At 45.1% G+C, this 18,191-nt stretch overlaps 1 protein-coding gene across 1 annotated transcript in view; it reads left to right on the forward strand.

Annotated features, from left to right (window-relative positions):
- The first annotated feature begins 3,993 nt into the window (after positions 1-3,993).
- LOC133015607 (TRAF2 and NCK-interacting protein kinase-like) overlaps positions 3,994-18,191 on the forward strand; it is a 57,865-nt gene continuing 43,667 nt past the window's right edge. Inside the window, exons 1-2 of the mRNA XM_061082850.1 lie at positions 3,994-4,050; positions 15,084-15,149. Of these exons, the coding sequence (XP_060938833.1) occupies positions 3,994-4,050; positions 15,084-15,149 (123 nt within the window). The remainder of the gene's footprint in view (positions 4,051-15,083; positions 15,150-18,191) is intronic.

The following is an 18,191-nucleotide window of genomic DNA, read 5'->3' on the forward strand; positions in this document are numbered from 1 at the left end:
ACGTGTTAAGTTATATTTTGGCTGAGCGTCTTGGTTCTCTCAGGAAGGGAGGATTCATGTGAAGTGATAAATACATCAGAAATAAATGCATTGTATGGAGTCTTCTAATGAAATATAGATTTCTTTTTAATGGGACCAGGAAAGTGATAAATGTTAACTGGAGCGATAATGTTCTGAAACATTGTGCTCTCTGTCTCCGCAAAGACAAGACTATTATTTTTGCTTTTTATTGATTTTGACAACTGCATTGTTTAGCCCTCGCTGTCTTTGTCAGTGCCATATTCATGGAATATGAATCATTTAACATTCTTTAAACATTTATAGTTTTAATGTGCGCTCGTATGGATGTTCGTGGATTTATATTTAAGCCTTTTTTTTTCTTTTTCACAACCACCACGTGACGAGTCTTTGTATGATCTCGCTTCCACTCTGTTTGTCCTCAACGCTTCTTTTGTACAGTTGATGTTACAAATTTCTATCCGCCCATTTACAACATGTTAACTCGTAAATCATGTGTCTAACGAAAAAAATAAAACTGATCTTTGAAATGTTGTTATTTCTTTGTCAGTTGCAACAATGAGTTCGTTTACATCGGAGATTTTGCATTTCACAGGAACACGAAGAGAAACCAAACCGTGAATTTACCATCCAACAGGTTAAGAGATGTTCGTTACACAACAATCATTTTATTAACCCGTTTCCCAAGTCTCAGTGAGACTTAAGGAACTAGTCATCTTCAGGAGAAAACAGTTGAGAGGATTAAGACAAGGAAGAAATTCGTCTTTATTCCGGCCGAAAACCCTGTTTCATTTTCATTTTCCACGTCATTTCTTTATTGCACATTTGTAAAATACATGAGAGGGTAAATGATCAGAAAATGGAATGATATATAGTTTTTTTTTAATTCTCGTACTAATCAAGAGAGTACAATTAACCATAAGCCATCAGTATTGAAGAGCAATTAAATGTTAAAGCTTATTATTTATTGAATGTTTTCTCGAATTCTTGAGGCCTAGTTTATGGATTGATATGCTTCCACGCTTCTTTCAAATTTTGCTCACATGTTCACTTAGACTCATTGGTTAACTGAGAAGTATTGGTGGTCAAAGGTCACGGTGGTCTCACCTGAAACATGTTTTTGGCCTATTCAATTTGCAGGATGGACCAGAAGAATCATATTTGACAGGATTAAAACCCGTAGGAAATGTGAAAATTTGTGCCTCGAGGGAATTTCTTCAACTTTGAATCACTAGCTATGTGGAAACTCTACTGGTTGGTGGAGGCATTTAACCTCTGTGGAGGATTAACAGTTTTTGTTTAGTTTAAATCTAAAGTTTTGCCAGATAAACACCGTCACACACGAGTAGCATGTTGTTCCACAAACTGAAATAACAATATAACAGAGTGTTTTTGTTATCGTAAAACGCCGTTCAACACCTGGAGCCAACTGCTCAGTTCCAGAGAAGCGTGAAGCTGTTGTCCCGTGTGCCAGTTCCTACGTAACATGTTGGCATCAGATACATTTCGCTGGAAGACGATCCTCAGGTTCACTTTATTGACATAATACAAAAGAATGAATTTGTGGGGTGGATCTTGGCTGCTGCACACAGGATTCAATTCATTCCACCAATGGGACCGACAAGCCCCAACTGCTCACATCCCAGAGCAGACGGGCTCGGCCACTTTGTGTAAATGTGTCTGAAACGTGACTTTCACCCTGAGGGCAATTGATTCCTCTTCTGGGGTTATTGGTGTGGCGCTGTCTTCAGGCCCTCGGGGTGTGAAACCAGGTATATGTCAAAAGTGGCTCTGGATGGATCCCAAAAAAATCTCAGGGTTTAATCAATGTTTTAGTGAATGAGGAGTTTGAGCTTGAAAGAACCGAGGTCAGAAAAAGAAAAAAAAACTTCCTCACCCTTCAAACTAAAAAGTGTTTGTGTTTTTCAACATTTCAACAGTTTTTCTCAGAGACTAAATCATGGATTAAAAATAACAGGTTTGTTCAGGGGACTGTGATTTATGAGTTTGTTGGAAGTTCATGTTGTTCTATTTAATGTTGAGCAGGAATTTATTTTGAATGACAGCTCGTAATCCTGGATGTGTGTGTACAGGAGAGCTTTACCTGACCAACCCAGAAGCTTGACTTCCTGGTTAAATAAAGTTCATAACACTCTCAGGTGGTTTATTCTCTTCTTAGGCTGGTCCATGTCCCATCCAACAACACGGAGCAGGCAGCCGACATAACGTGTATCTTTGCATGATCTGTCATGTGACTTTCCTTCGATCATGTGACTGTTCACCTGTCCACACTGATCATGTGACCATTTCGTCATGTGACTGTTCACCTGTCCACACTAATCACCATTTTAGTTTGCCCTGAAGAAAGACCTCTGTGGCTGAGATGCACAGACACAACACAATTTCACCAATTCATCTACACAAAGACATGGTATACAGGCAGCCATTAATGCACTGACATTTTACATAAGCTTAAAAGTTTGACTTTTATGTAGATATTTCCAGTTATTCTGGATTTCATTCTGTACGGAGGAGTATTAGGCCACTAGAAGGGAAGAGATCTGACATTTTTAGAGAGCTCTAAGTTGAAACTTTGTGAGAATAAAGCAATTTGGCACATCAGCGCCTCATTATTGTGTTTGTTATTATAATTAAAAGAAGGAGGGAAGAGGAGGGTTGAGGATATGAATTCTAACATCTGTATCTTATTGAAAGTTTTTTTTGTGGGTTTCTCAGGAGACTTTGGTGAACAACATGTTGGATCTTGAAGTGGAACTCCAGCGAGCACAGATTCAAGATTCAAGATTTTTATTGTCAAATGCACAGAGATAACATGAAGCAGTCACTGTCAATGAAATACTTGGGTCACAGGCTCTCTTTAAGCAATGCTCAGTAAATTCAACCCAAAAAAATAAAATAAAAATAGAAATAGTATAAAATAGAATAAAAAAGAAGAACATAGAATAACAATAAAATAGAATATCAAACATTTAAAATAGAAAATAAAATATATATATCTAAATATATATCTTTACAGATGAAGAGAAAAATAGAGCAACAATAGTTCAATTCAATTCAAGCTTCTCCTTTCTGCTTATTGCTGTGTATATAACATGATCTGGATTCTTTTTTTAAAACCTTCAAACTATGACTTTATTACTGAACTCTCGTATATTTCATTGGAAAAAAAAGAAAATGCAAATGCAAAAAAAAAAACGATTTCCTCCGATTTAGTTTTGACTATTTTTGACTTTTATTTCCTTAATATTTAAATTTTATTCTTCAAAAACATCTAACTGTATTTCCCCTCATGACCCTGATATTCTTCTGCACTTTTTCCCGAGGGGTCATCACAGGATTGAGGTGAAGAAGTTTCGGGAGTCCCATGGTGCCTCAGCAAACTCCGCCCAGTGAAAGGCGTGGTTTGCTGCTCTCCTCCCTCCTCCTCCTCCTCCTCCTCCTCCTCTCTCCTCCCTCCCCTCTCAGTATTAACCGGCTGTCACAGCAGCGGCTGTAAGAACCAGCAGCACCACCACCACCATCACTCCCAGTCTGCTCTCCACTGCTCTGCACCTTTTCTCTGCAGCTACTCATCCCGCAGACATGGAGAAGCTGGAGGAGCCGATGCACCCGGCGTGCTCCTTTCCCTTATAGCCTGCACACCACAGAGGAGGAGGAGGTGGAGGAGGAGGAGGAGGAGGACGCTGATTTCTATCCTCTGTCTCACCGAGGCATCTCTCTGCAGGAGACATTGAAGGAGAAGGAGAGAGGGAGAGAAGGAGACAGGTGGAGGAGGAGGACGCTGATTTCTATCCTGTGCAGGAGACAGAGAAGGAAGGAGAAGGAGAGAAGGAGGTGGGGGACAGCAGAGGACACACACCGTCGTGACAGCAGAGGCCGTCTCAGGATATCGGGGCAAAGGGAGATCTGCTCCTCGCGTCCTCCTCCACCTCCTCCACCTCCTCCTCCTCCATCATGGCGAGCGACTCTCCGGCGAGGAGCCTGGACGAGATCGACCTCTCCGCTCTGAGGGTGAGAAGATGCGACTCTCACACATTTTCCTTTCTTTCTTTCTTTCTTATTTATTATTATTTAAAACAAACTGGTGTGTGTGTGTGTGTTCCCCCTGCACCTGACTGCGCCCCCCCCCCCCCCCCCTGAACAGCAGCAGCCGGCAGGAGGCGGATGTGTGGGAGACGAGCATCCATCCAGTGTGTGTCAGATTATAGATCCCATTATATACATGCATGTATTTATAGACGTGCACTGCTGGTCTGAAGCCTCATTCAAGTGTGTGCGTGCGTGTGTGTTTGTGTGTGTGTGTTTGTGTGTGTGTGTGGCTGTGATTCTGCTGACCTGGATGAGGGGGGTTGTGTGTTTCTTCTTTCAGTGAACCATCCTTTAATAGGCCTTGATTCAGACAGCACAGGAATTTAACCCATTTCTCCCTCAGAGACACACAGACACACTAACACACACACACACACACACACACACACACACACACACACACACACACACACACACACACACACACACACACACTCACAGATTATCCAGGCCTATGTGTGAGAAACTGTCACTTGATTTCACATTTCAAGTTATTATTTGTCCACATTTGTCCTGTGCTGCTTTACCCAGTGTGTGTGTGTGTGTGTGTGTGTCTGTGTGTGTGTGTCTGTGTGTGTGAGGGAGTGCCAACCGACCTGTAGGCCACTCTCCACCAAAGCTGAAGCCTTACATGCTGCAATAGCCATTTCTTTTGTTCAACGAATGTGTGCTACACACAGACACACACTGATTCTCCAGGGCTGTGTGTGAGAAACCGTTACTTGATTTCACATTTCAAGTTTTTATTGACTTACATTTGTCATGTGCTGTTTGCTGCTGTAGCCTATATGTGTGTGATGCATTGTGTGTGTGTGTGTGTGTGTGTGTGTGACAGTGTGTGTGTGTTTGTGACAGTGTGAGTGAGGTAGCGCCAACCGACCTGTAGTCACTGTAGGCTACACTCCACCAAAGCTGAAGCCTTACATGCTGCAATACCCAGTTCTTTTGTTCATTGAATATGTGCTGCAAACACACACACACACACACACACACACACACACAGAGACACACACTATTTTTCTCGCTCACACAAACACAGACACACACACATGTACGCTTGCGTTTATGCGTGAACACCCGTGTTTTCCGCTTGGCTTGGCATGCTGTGTGTCCCTCTGAGTGTATGTGTGTTGTGTTGTGTGTGTGTGTGTGTGTGTGTGTGTGTGTTTCTGCAGTGTAGGTGTCTGCCAGGCTGATACACAAGTGAGGGATTCTTCAGCTGCAGACCTGTTTGCTGCTCTGAGACACCAGAGCACATCGCACAGACACACACAATGCAGTTGTTGTCTCGCCCGCCTCTGTTCACCTGTGTCCTTGTCGGGCTGGATTGTGTCTCCTTGTCCAGCTCTCGTCCGTCTCTCCAACTGTCTCTGTCTCTTCCTGTCTCGGGCGTGCATTTGTGCGTGTCTCTGTTTCTGCTTCAGTCACAACCGCTCATCCGAAGCAGGGACGACGTGCCGGTGTACGTGTCACTCCTGCTGGTTTCCATCACTTTTATCACCTGTTTCTCCACCGCCTCCTGTCTGACCGACTCAATCCACATCGTCGTCTACCTGCCAGCTGCTCCGTCTTTAAGAATTATCTCCAACGTTCACCGGGGAGTTGAACCGAGTGTCGACAACAAACGCCACCTTCTGAGGTTTTTCCACCTGTAGTGTGTTCTCGCTGGTGAAGAGAGAGCAGAAAGGAGGACATGAAAGAATAGGAGGATGAGGATGAGGATGAGGATGAGGAGGAGATGGAGATTGATGCAGAGAGAGTAGATGAGGGAAGAGGAGAAAAGGGTCTGTGGGCTTCGGGAGTCGGTCCATGCATGTCCCATTATCTCAGAGTCATGTCAAGCGCCCGTCTCTTCCTGTGACTCACATGCAGCTGAGAGGACACACGCATGCACGGTCATGTATTTGTTTTACTTCTACACGACAAGTTTCTGAAATAATGTGAATTTACACGACACCCTTTTGAAACGCGACGTATTTTAGAAGCTTTTCCAGAATATGATTTCTCTGGAAGAAAAAAAATAAGTGAGAATTCCTCAGCCTCACAACCTGCAGACGGGTGACTCATTTTAAAACTCTTGTTGAGCTTTGTTCAAAATTTAGAGGTGATACAGGGGGGAAACATATCGTGGGTTTTGTTTCGTTCTCTCTCTCCTGCCCCGACCTGCATCCCAACTTCCAGGGAAACGTTTTAAATAGGGTGGCGTCACTATGGTTCCTAATAAACATCCAGATCTGAAACAAGATTAATCCCTAAACGCGCGTGTGTGAACGGGCAAGTCTCAGCCTGAACACTTCCTGCTCACCCTCCTTCATATTTTATAATCTTTTCATTGTGCATTTCTACTCATCATGACACACACACACACACACACACGCTCATATGACAGTTTGCACTCAACTACAGGAGTGGCTAGACAGGAAGTAGGTCAGCTGGCTGGTGAGATGGGGAGGGGAGGGGGGAGCTGATTATAATACTGGCATTGGTGCTGATGATGGGGTGGGGGGGGATTGTGTTGTTTGTGTGTCACAGGGCAGGGTTAGCTCATGCACTCTGCCGGGCTTAGGAACACTGACCATCTCTCACACACACACACACACACACACACACACATAGAAAGAAAGAGCAGACACAAAGAAACAGACAGAACTGAGTGGGAAGTGGAGTGAGAGAGAGAGAGAGAGAGAGAGAGAGAGAAGTGGTTTTTCATGTTTGCTGTCTCGGCGCTTCTCCTGCCGTCTTCCTCCTTCTGCCTTCCCGGGTCTCGGCCACATTTACCGGTGTCACGCATCGCCACAACCCCCCCGCCCCCCCCCCGGCTCCACCTGTGCCGACGCCGCGTGTTTCACTCGAGTGGGAAAGGCCAAAGTCAGAGGCGCTCGCAGACGTGTCACCGCTGTTTCCTGTCTCGCCGTGTGACTCACGGTGACAGACAGAACAGAGCCGGAGAGGTTGAAACGCTGTGGTCTTCATACAGACGTCAGTTTTTTGGGATGTGAATAACGATGAAGGCTCACGTGCGCCAAACACGCAGGTCAGAGGCGTCAGAGGCACGGGGTTCATCCAGTCAGCTGACGACAGCAACAGATGGTGAACCAGCAGGAAGTACACACACAGCACCACACACAAACACACACACACAAGTAGGCACACACACACACACACACAATGGCAGCAGACTAATGTGCTGTGAAGGGACTCAGGTGTGAGATCTGTGATGAAAGCGGGAGCAGGTGAGGATGAAGGGATGGCGACACAGTCAGAGGAGGACGGAGACGAAGCCGCGGTGGGAGAGGGAAGGATCGATGGATTCGAAGGGAGGAACAGGACGTGTGAAGCTCTCGGGGGGGAGACAGGGAGAGACAAAGGGAGCAGGGAGAGAAGAAGAAGAAAGCGACAGAGGCTCTGCTGAAGGTGGAGATGTGACCGGTGACCAAAGTAGTCCGAGGCATAGGCCCCCTCTCCAGGACCCCCCCCTCCCTCCCTCCTTCTCCATTCCTTGTTGCCCAGTAAGGCCACATTCCTCGGCCCTCCACCACGGACGCCATAGTAACCGGGCCACAGCGGTGCCCAAGGCTTACACAGAGCTTATTCATGAATAGTCTATATACTGTATGGCAGTCTGTCGCTGAGAAATGCCCCTCTCCCTCCCTCCCTCCCTCTCTCCCTCCCTCCCTCCCACCCTCCTCTCCACTCTGCCCGCCTGCTTCTAGTTGACCTATTTCCCCCCCCACAAGTCACTGATGGAGCCGAAGCGAGTCTTTAACTCTCCGCTCGACACAAACACCACCATGTTAGCTCCGAAATATGAAGGTGATTATTTGAAGCAGCAAAATCCCATTTGTAATCTCTGACATTGTAATAGAAAGGTTTATTTTTGTTCTTGATATTGTTGATATAAGAAAGTAACTCGGCCCCATTCGGAAAAACATGTAGCATGAAGGCAGGATTTCATATTTCAAGCTATATCAACCGGATATTTATAGTGTCTGCCCGGTTTCTGTGCAGCTAAAATATGGTAAATCAAATTCAAGGAGAAAAGTCATCGCAGTGTCAGCCGCACTCTTTTGATTTCCCAATTAATTTTTTAAAAGTGCAAAACGTCAACGACTCAGTAATCTGCACAGAATGTTGTCGGACCGTTAAAAACATAAACAAACGCTGTGATCTTCTGGATCGCAACTTTTAAATCATAACATACATTATGTCAACAAGGCATTTATTGATGCATTAGGTGTAATATGCACTCGCACGCTCGCTCCAATTCTCCTCTCATGCTCTAACACACAGATTAAGATTAAGATAAGATACTGATTAAGATACATTTATTTGTCCCAAACACATGCACAAGCACACTCATGCAATTGTAGGGAAATGTAACCTCTGCTTTTAACCCATCTTATGCAGGACACACAGAGCAGTGAGCAGCCATGTACGGCGCCCGGGGAGCAGATGTTGGGGGAGTAAGGTGCCTTGCTCAGGGGCACTAGACAGGGTAGGGAGAATCCTCTTGGATTTTTAGACAGATCAATCCAGGTTCGTCTTTTTGTTGTTTCTCCGTGGAGTCGAACCAGAGACGAACCAGAGACCTTTTCTGCCCATAGTCCAAGTTTCTGCCACTAGTCCACCGCCTCACAGAGAATACACTCACTCGCTCTCCGTCAGAAGCGCTCGGAGGAATCGTGTGCATGTAAACAAGTCCATAGTAGGAGCTGAGTCCCTCCGTTGTGTCTGACTCGCCCGGTGCATGGCAGCAAGGCAGGAGAGATGGATGGAGCGACAGGGAGAGAGAGAGGCCGGCCGATATTGCGAAGCAGGGATGAATGATGATGGGGACGGAGGGACGGAGCCGAGAGGTGACGGGTGAAAGGTGTGAGATGACACGTTTGGCAGAGACGGAGCGAGAGGCGAGCGGCGCTCCGGGTTCATCAGCGAACGCTAGAACAAACTCTGTGGGGCGCGGATCATCTCCTGCCGGCTGCAAATCTGTGATTAAGAGTCGACTCCTGTTAGTGTACTGTACGTGTCCGGGTGAGATGTCCTGGGAATTAGCCTACCACAGCGTCTCCCTGTGAGAGAAGCAAGCGGTGGAGCGCCATGTTGTGAAGTGTAAGTGGTTTCAGAAGAGGCAGACCCCGGGCCCCCAGCTTGACTCCCATCATCCTCTTAGGGTCTCTAATTCAATCCCCCCCCCCCCTCACTTCTCTGTAATTCACTTTCTACAGACACTAACAGCAGCACTCACCTGGCTGCTGTCTGCTGCACTGAAACACGCACTTAACATTCACACTGGGCCCACACATCCACTAAAGAAACCATCAGGGTGAATGACGACTTTGTCTCCCTGTTTCTTTTAATGCCGCGACTATTACATCACCGGGTGTTTTACTGCGTTAACACAATTAATGTAGCCCCGGGTAAAAGTATCCTCGCTGTCTAAAAATAAAAGGCTTTCACATTCACTTGCACCTGCTTGGGCTTAGATCTGCTCTGCTTGTGGTCAAACCAATTCGCTTCAGCTCTTCTCCTCTTAAGATACATTTATTTGTCCCAAACACATGCACAGACATGCACAAGCACACTCATGCAAGAGGAGAAATTTAACCTCTGATTTTAACCCATCTGGTGCAGGACAGACAGAGCAGTGAGTAGCCATGTACGGCGCCCGGGGAGCAGATGTTGGGGGAGTAAGGTGCCTTGCTCAGGGGCACTAGACAGGGTAGGGAGAATCCTCTTGGATTTTTGGACAGATCAATCCAGGTTTGTCTTTTGGTTGTTTCTCCGTGGAGTCGAACCAGAGACGAACCAGAGACCTTTTCTGCCCATAGTCAAAGTTTCTGCCACTAGTCCACCGCCTCTCCATTAAAAAAAAAGAAAAAAAGAGGAACGCTTCACGAATTTGCGTGTCATCCTCTTGTTGTGACTGTGCACGTGAAACGATGGCACTCGAATTGTCTTGTGCAACAAGCATGTAAACAATGCCCCAACCAATAGAATGCCAGGTGTGTTGTTGCCTAACAAAGCCGCTGATGATAAGATCAAATGTGTTGGCACTTGTATTTTTAGCTGTGATTGTATCGCCTGTAAATATCTATGAAAGGGAAGCTTGTCCTTGTGTTGGGGTTGGACTCTGGGCTTCAGCTTGTGGTTGGTTAAGAGTTAACAAATTCTGTGGTGAGGATTAAGGTTAAGTTGTGGAATGAAAGAACAAGTGCAGGCAGTGAAAGTCACACATGTTAAGAGGCCTTCTCAAGAATCCCATGCTCTGCACTCTAAAACCCATTATTTCTAATGGCTCATGCTGCACATGGACTGATATGATCCATTGTTTGGAGGAAATAATGGATCCAGCGCTGCATCCAATCTCCTTTTTACTGATTCTTCTTCATCCTAGTTTTGCTCGAACGATGCTTTGAATCTGGCACCGAATGCTGGCAAGATAATATTGTTGTTCCTCACACTCGGAGATGAGTGGCGAGCGAGGTTAGGCAAAGCGAGCCGTGTATCTCCGAATCAAAATCTGTTTATTGAAGGATTTCAATATATATAAGTGCAATGCTGAATGGATATTACAGAGACAGGAGGTAAACATGAGTACAATCAACACCAATGTGTCCAGACAGACATGAATTGAGCAATATAACTTCAGGAAAAAAAAACAAAAAAAAAACCCAAGGTAACAACAGAAAAAGAGCCGTGTATCTCAAAATCCAAATTGAGATACACGTCGTTGCTGCTGTTGTGTGAAAAGCAAATCGAACTTTTCTCTAAAGCTGTTCTCATAGAAAACGAAGAGAGTCGCGTCACTTTGTGGGTTTTCGGAAAATGTCCAGATGTCTGATCTGTCATGAGATCAATTTGAATGCTGGTGGATAGGGATGCAAAAAAAAATGTGCAGAGTCAAAGTGATGTTTGTTTGTCATCACGTCTCGATTCCTTCCTGTCTCAGCACTTTTCATGTTGTTTTTCGCCACTATATTTATCCCGTTACTGTTATTCAGCAGCTCTGCGTTTCATTGGTGGCCAGCGAGGTCATGTGACAGTCAGGTGACTCTGGGAGACGCTCGGTGCGACCACAACACGGTGAAAAAGAGGAAGGGGCTCCAGTGTTAGGGAATTCTTTAACCACAGACGCGGACGCAGTCAGACGCTGACGCTGACGAGGCCTGGCTCACGCTGAGAGCTCGTTCTGCAAGTGGCCGATGAAATATGAATGATATATCGTGCTATATATTTTATCAGCGAGCCCGAGGACCCGTATGATGTGGAGCAGCAGAAACTGCTCTCGTTCTGTATGCTGTGGGTGGAGGAGAGGAAAGCTGCACACGCAGGCCTGCGTCATGTGTCTCTCAGTTGTGCTTCCTATATGAATATATGCATGTACCGAATGTGTGTGTGTGTGTGTGTCTGGTGTGTGTGTGTGTGTACATGCATGGATTTCTTTTTTTATTATTATCTGAATGTGTCTGTTGAGTAAGAGCAGGAAGATGAAGAGAGCGAATCCTAGGAGGTGTCTGGGGAGTTGCTGTCAGGACTTTGTATGCAGCTCTGAGAGTTAACTCACACCGCTGCCAAACACACAGACACACACAGACACATACAGCCACACACAAAGACACACACAGCCACACACAAACACACACACACACAGAGAAAGTGTGGGGAGGAAAAGTCTACCTGCACAAGCTGAAGGTCTGAAGCAAGGTGAACACTTGCGCTGCTTGCAGAATGCTGCTGTCTGCACTCCTGAAAGATGCTCGCAGGTTTTCTGACTGGCTCTTTTAGCACGTACACACGCATTTAGTCCGACACACTCTTCATTTTGTGCCCACTCATACTTGTTAGAACATTTGAACACTATAGCCCTAGTGTAGGAGTGTGTCTCTTTGGCACAGCGTGTGTGTGTGTGTGTGTGTGTGTCTGGTTATGAGACTGTGGGAGAGCGAGACAGCGGGAGGATGTACTTGAGACCAAGAAGAAGACTGAGAATAAGTTTGTGGCTGTTTTGGTGTGTGTTTGTGCATTTGCATATGAGAGAAAGTGTGTGTGTGCGTCTGCTGCACACAACAAAGAAAGAGGAGAGAAATAAAACGACAGGAAAAGGAAGGAGAGTGCAAGAAAAGCACAAGGCCCTGTCTTCAGAAAACAGCTGACAGGTTGACAGGCCTGCTGAGACGCACAGAAACCAACACAGAGAGACAAAGTGAGGGGGGGAGAGGGGGAGAGACACAAACCGAGGGAGGAGAGGAAGGAATAAACACACAAAGAATATATAAGGAAAAAAAGGGGAAAAGACAGAATTCAAATCTACACGTTAATAAACCTGGAGAAAAGCAAATCAAATTGCACTTTGTTTCCTTGTGGCCAGATGTGTCGTTTCCTGCTCTGCACACCGTGGTTTACTGCATGTTGTGCCAGCGGAGTTGGCTGAAAGTTCAACTGAAAGAATTCACAGATGTGGCATGAAAGAGAAAAAGCGAAAGCAACAAAACACACTGATAAAAAAACTAAGAAAGAGGAAGAGGCAGGCAGGCGGGCGAAGTGATGAGGTTGAGACGAGAGAGACGAGAGAGAGACATGTGTGGCTTTTCAGAACGGAAATAAAGTGATGCTTTATTGAGAGGGGAATAGTCTGCGAGAAGTGTATCGTGCAATATCATCTGTTCTCCAGCTCTGCACCGGTCCCAGTCCAGATCTACACAGTCGCACAGTTTTATTTCGGCGAATCAGCAGAGAAACGAGCTTCGTGAAGCTTTCCTGCTCGTCCAAGATCTTATTTTTAAACGTCTTCTTTTTGCTCGTCCCTCGATGATACTGTGGAGCCATTTTAAAGAACGGGGAAGAATAAGATGAAAGATGACTTTGTGTATATTTGTGTATTTTGAGCTGACCCAGTAGAAGTGGCTGCGGGTTTAAGGTAACCTACATTACAGCGGGTTGTGGAAACTGCACAAGAGCCACATCCACCAGACAACAACTAGACCTGGGTGCTCTTCGATTAGCAGTGTAAGATTTTTTCATAAAACACATTGACAGACATTGTGGAGATGCAGTTTTTAAAAGTGGAATTGGAAGAAGAGCAGCTTCGGACACCTCTGTCTGAGAGGCTGAGTTTTCAAATTGAAAAAACTCAACTTTATAATGGCACCAGGGAGAAGCTGGTGAAAGGGCCTCTGTGTTTCTGGGCATGGCTGGAATGAGAGGGGTGTTGGAAAGAACTCGTCCGGGGCCCTGGCAGGAATGAAGGAGAGAAATAGGGATAAAAGAGTGAGAGAGAGAGAGAAAGAGACGTGGACTTGGGCTGGTTGGAGAACAGAAGCTGGTGGACCAGAGAGACTGTGAAAGAGAGAGAGAGAAGGGAAGAGAGGGTGAATACCGGCTATTGTTGCTGCAACACGCAGCCGAGAGGAAGGGGGAGGTGTGTGTGTGTGTGTGTGTGCATGTGTGTGTGTCTGTTTTTGTGTGCACAGGGGTCAGTGGGTTTTATGCACTGTTCGAGCTGCTCCTTGTCAGAGATGAGTTGAGTTTCCGTGTTGGCAAACCCAGCGACTGGGGGCTTAAGTTATTAGCTGGTCTGGACAAAAGCTGAAAACAATCCAGAGCTGCATCTCAGAGTGATGTATCAACACCTAGAGCCCGGCACTGCTGTGGTTAGAGGTCCGACTGTAAAATCACAAGTGTTGTAATACGGATATTAAGACAGAGGGCTCTGTCTAATGTCTGGCACGGAGGGGTGCGGCGTGGGAGTCGAACCAACAGGGTGGACATCTTCTGCTCCGTCACCAATGTCGTTGGTCCCAAATACTCCTGCACCCGTCTGAGCATATGAGTCAGGTGCATTGATTCAGATCCTGAACCTGCTCTGAAGTAGGGTTGGGTATCATTTGGGTGTTTCCTTATACTGGTGCTGAATAAATATTTTTAAAACGTCACCGTGTACATAGAGGTACGTGCTATCTAACCGTACTTCACGTTTGTGCTGCCAAAGCCACATAGAGAGTGTTGCCACCAGCATAACATGTAATGTTAAGGCACTTGCCGCGAGGGAACGGGTGGAATTTCGGTACTGAACCCGTATTCTGAAGTATGGTATTTGACAGTTGCTTTAACACAGGCCCATGATAGTAATATGTGCTGCAATTGCACATCCACTGCTTCTTGGTTGATTTGCTCGTGAGTGTGTGAACCATTTTTCTCTGTGTTCTCTTCATCTATCTGATTAATCCACCAAGGTGCGAGCACACACCTGCTTTCAGAGGGAATGTTGGATGGAATCCTGATTGCTTTAATTCATGTTACGCCCAAAACACACACCCAAGATTAATCACCACTTACGTATAACATTTGTTTTAACACTGCACCTGGTTCAGCAACATATATGTTTCCTTCTTCCGTGAAACTAGCAAAAGTTGATTTGGCCCTAAATACGCTTACAGCAGGAACTTTAGACTATGTGCTTAGATTGTTAAAACCTGTGATATGGTGCTGGGTACACCCCCCCCAGAGTGGATGGCTAAAGTTGTCTTGCCTTCTCATTAGGGTTGCAAAATTCCGGGAATATTCAAAGTTTGAAACTTTCCATGGGAATTAACTGGAATATACGGGAATTAACGGGAATATAAGGGAATTAACGGGAATAAACTGGAAATGTTGTGGGTAATTTATACTAACTGTATTTACTTTGTCATATACAGACAAAAATATCAACATTTTGTTTTTTTGAAGGGCTGATTTGAGCCCTGAGGAAACTTTGGCCACTTGAGTGCTTAGATCGGTGAAAACCTGTGAAGCTGCTGGGTTCACCCCCCCCCCCCAGAGTGGATGGCTAAAGTTGTCGTGCCTTCTCATACATGTGATTGTACCTTGTTTAATATTACTTTGACTTGAATGTTTCCTTGAGCGCTCGTCATCACCATCCCAATAACCTCGCTCTGTTTCTCCTTCTCTCTCTCCAGGATCCTGCTGGCATCTTCGAGCTGGTTGAGCTGGTGGGAAATGGAACCTATGGGCAGGTGTACAAGGTAAGAATATACACATTACCTCTGATGGCACGCTTGTGTATTCCCTCCGAGTAGCCAAGGTGGAATAAAGACTTAGTGCACTGTGACTGAAGGAAAGCAGAAGACAGGAGATAAAAGCTTGAGAGAAGTGGAGCGAATGTAAAAGAGACTGAAATGCAGAGAGGAGGAGAAGTGGAATCTGGGACACATTCAAGAGCTTTTAAGGAGAATTTCCTTTGGCCCTTTTTGTTTCTCTTTCTCTCGTGTATTTACATTTGTTTCTATACCTCTGCGGTGGTTGCTTTGTTTCCCCGCTGAGAAGAGAGAGAGCGAGAGGCTGCAAGGGGAAGTGTTTCTCCAGGACACAGGAAGTGCCTGTGCTCGACCTGACGTTGTGACATCACTGCGGTCTGAGGTCGCTGCTGTCAGCTGGACTCGGCTGTCATTTAAAAAACGCTATCTCTCCATCCACGCCAGAGCCTGGACTTCCTCTCGCCCCCCCCCTGTCGTTCTGTGGTCGTCGCTTCCTTTTCCTGAGTCTTTTCTCTTTAATCTGCGTCTCTGCAGGACGCCACACCAGCGCCTGGCACTCTGTCTAATTACCTCTGTATGGAGTAAACACACGTTTGCTCAAATATGTGACAGTATGGACACGTGAAGGCCTTCCTGAGTGTGTGTATTTAGTGTGTGTGTGTGGTTGTGTGTGTGTGAGACGGTGTGTGTAATGGAGCAAAGAGTGAAGGTCAGCTGATGATGGAGACGGGCCACTCTTACAGCTGATTGGACCAGATAAAAGGTCAAGCTGAGGTCGGACGTGCTTCTGGAAATGATTTGACATCCTCACATGTGTGCGTGCGTGTGTGTGTGTGTGTGTGTTTGTGTGTGTGTTTGTGTGTAAGCGACACAAGACAGGAAAAAACACAAAGGGAATGGAGACCAGGAGAGTTATGTGAATCCATTTATTGCTGACTCCGCTGTCTTGGTGAAAGTCACGGCTCATTTACTGGCTGACATTCAGCCGGTCCGCTCCTATACATTACTGAGCCGCAGGTCGCCTATGGCAACAGCACCAGCCTGTTGGGTCCACTCTGGTTTCTGATTGTGTGTCACACAGTGTATGAGAGTGAAGTCGGTACTGAACTTTAATCTGTTATTGGGTGATTGCTCAAGGAACGACACTCCCACTGTTTTTATTTTACTGTTTTTTCTATTTAAGTTTCTTTTTGGTGCCGAATATGATGAACGTTACACCTACAAAGCTCTGAAAAACACTATTGCACATTTTAAAAACTGAGGAGGTGTGAACTAGAGAAATGAGACAATGGAGCTGAAATGACTGAACGAAAAATTCCAAACATTCCATTAAGCCTTTGGACTGTGATGATTCGCTGCTGTTATTTCAGAGGAAACCAAATATCTTTGGGTTTTACGCTGTTATTCAGAATCTGAGCTACAGAAACTTGTGAGTTCCACTGTTTTTCTTCATTTTTATACGATGGCCCTGAGGTTTAATCAAGAAAATAGTCCCTGTTCTAATTGATAATTGATGAAAATAATAATTTCCAGTACATAAATATGCATTTTTGATTCAAAACAATGTCAGAGGGCGCGCTGAGAATGTTGTTCAGTTTCAGATTTTGCCCTTCGGTGCGACAAGCAGAAACAGATGTGCTGTGGAAACGATCGGACTCATACATACAGATAAGGAGCAGAGTCACTTGAGCAAAAAAAGCCATCTATTTGAAATTCCTCGTGCGGCTGAGGTCCCTCGTCTGCGCCTGAAGAGAATCAACTTCCTGTGAGCAGGTTCAATCTCCGACTCACTGAGATAATAAATTGACCTTCAGCCTGGTTGGTATTAGTGAACTGGAATTGCTCTGCTCTTCCTCCCAACCATCTTCCCACTCTGGTAAAAGTGACACATGAGAATAACATAGCGTGCGTATTGCTTTACACTGAGTGTAACCCCCCCCCAAATCTGAATCAAAGAATCCTTGTCACTGGGCTGTGGAGTGAACACATGCAGGTGGAGTTTGAAGATTAGAGGATGTAAACATGATTTTACAGTTTTGCTCAGATGTCTTTGTGATCGCAGACTTTGAATGTGACATGATAGTTTTTCTTTTGGTATTTTCTGCAGCAGTTCCACCAGACAACTCCCACACAACCAACACAGACTGTTATTTTACTCCTTTTCAAACGGGATTCTTAGATTTATGCAGATTAATAATGCATTTCAATGTTTATGGGGAAAATTTGAACCTGACCGATCAGCCGATGAGCCTTTAACAGATTCACGAAAACTTATATATAAACTTAAATATATTTGGTTTTATTAATGTTTTCTTTTAATTTATAAACTTTTTCTGAATAAAGTTCATTGTTAAACTGTAAAATATCAAGCCTCAATTACATCTCTTTGTTTTAAGGGTTTGATACAACATATTTTGAATCTAAGTTGTTTTTATTTATCGACTAATCCATGTTGGTCAGGCTCTATCATCCTATATGAAGTATTATGTCTGTATGGACAAGCTGGCAACTTTGGTACAACTTTAAGAATCCCAATAGCCGTGGTAAACATGCATCTGCTAAAAGCTTATCTTTTGAAATTCAATTTAACAAAGATATAACACAAAGGAAAACATTTTAGATCAGATACTTTGGTTCTTCGGTATTTGTCCCACAGCTGAATCATGACTCTAATCCCAGTCCCCTGCATTCTGCTGCAGTAGTTTTTCCTGAGTGCAGTGAAGCTAAAGGTTTGTGTGTTCCCATGCATGCTGTGTGTGTGTGTGTGTGTGTGTGTGTGTGTGTGTGTGTGTGTGTGTGTGTGTGTGTGTGTGTGTGTGTGTGTGTGTGTGTGTGTGTGTGTGTGTGTGTGTGTGTGTGTGTGTGTGTGTGTGTGTGTGTGTGTGTGTGTGTGTGTGTGTGTGTGTGTGTGTGTGTGTGTGTGTGTGTGTGTGTGTGTGTGTGTGTGTTTCTGTGTGTGGTCAGGTCAGTGTTTTATGCTATTGATGATTCAGGGCCAGTAATGTACCACACAGCTGCAGCTCTGTGAGT

Source organism: Limanda limanda, chromosome 12 (assembly GCF_963576545.1).
Source record: "Limanda limanda chromosome 12, fLimLim1.1, whole genome shotgun sequence".
Lineage (NCBI taxonomy): Eukaryota > Metazoa > Chordata > Actinopteri > Pleuronectiformes > Pleuronectidae > Limanda > Limanda limanda.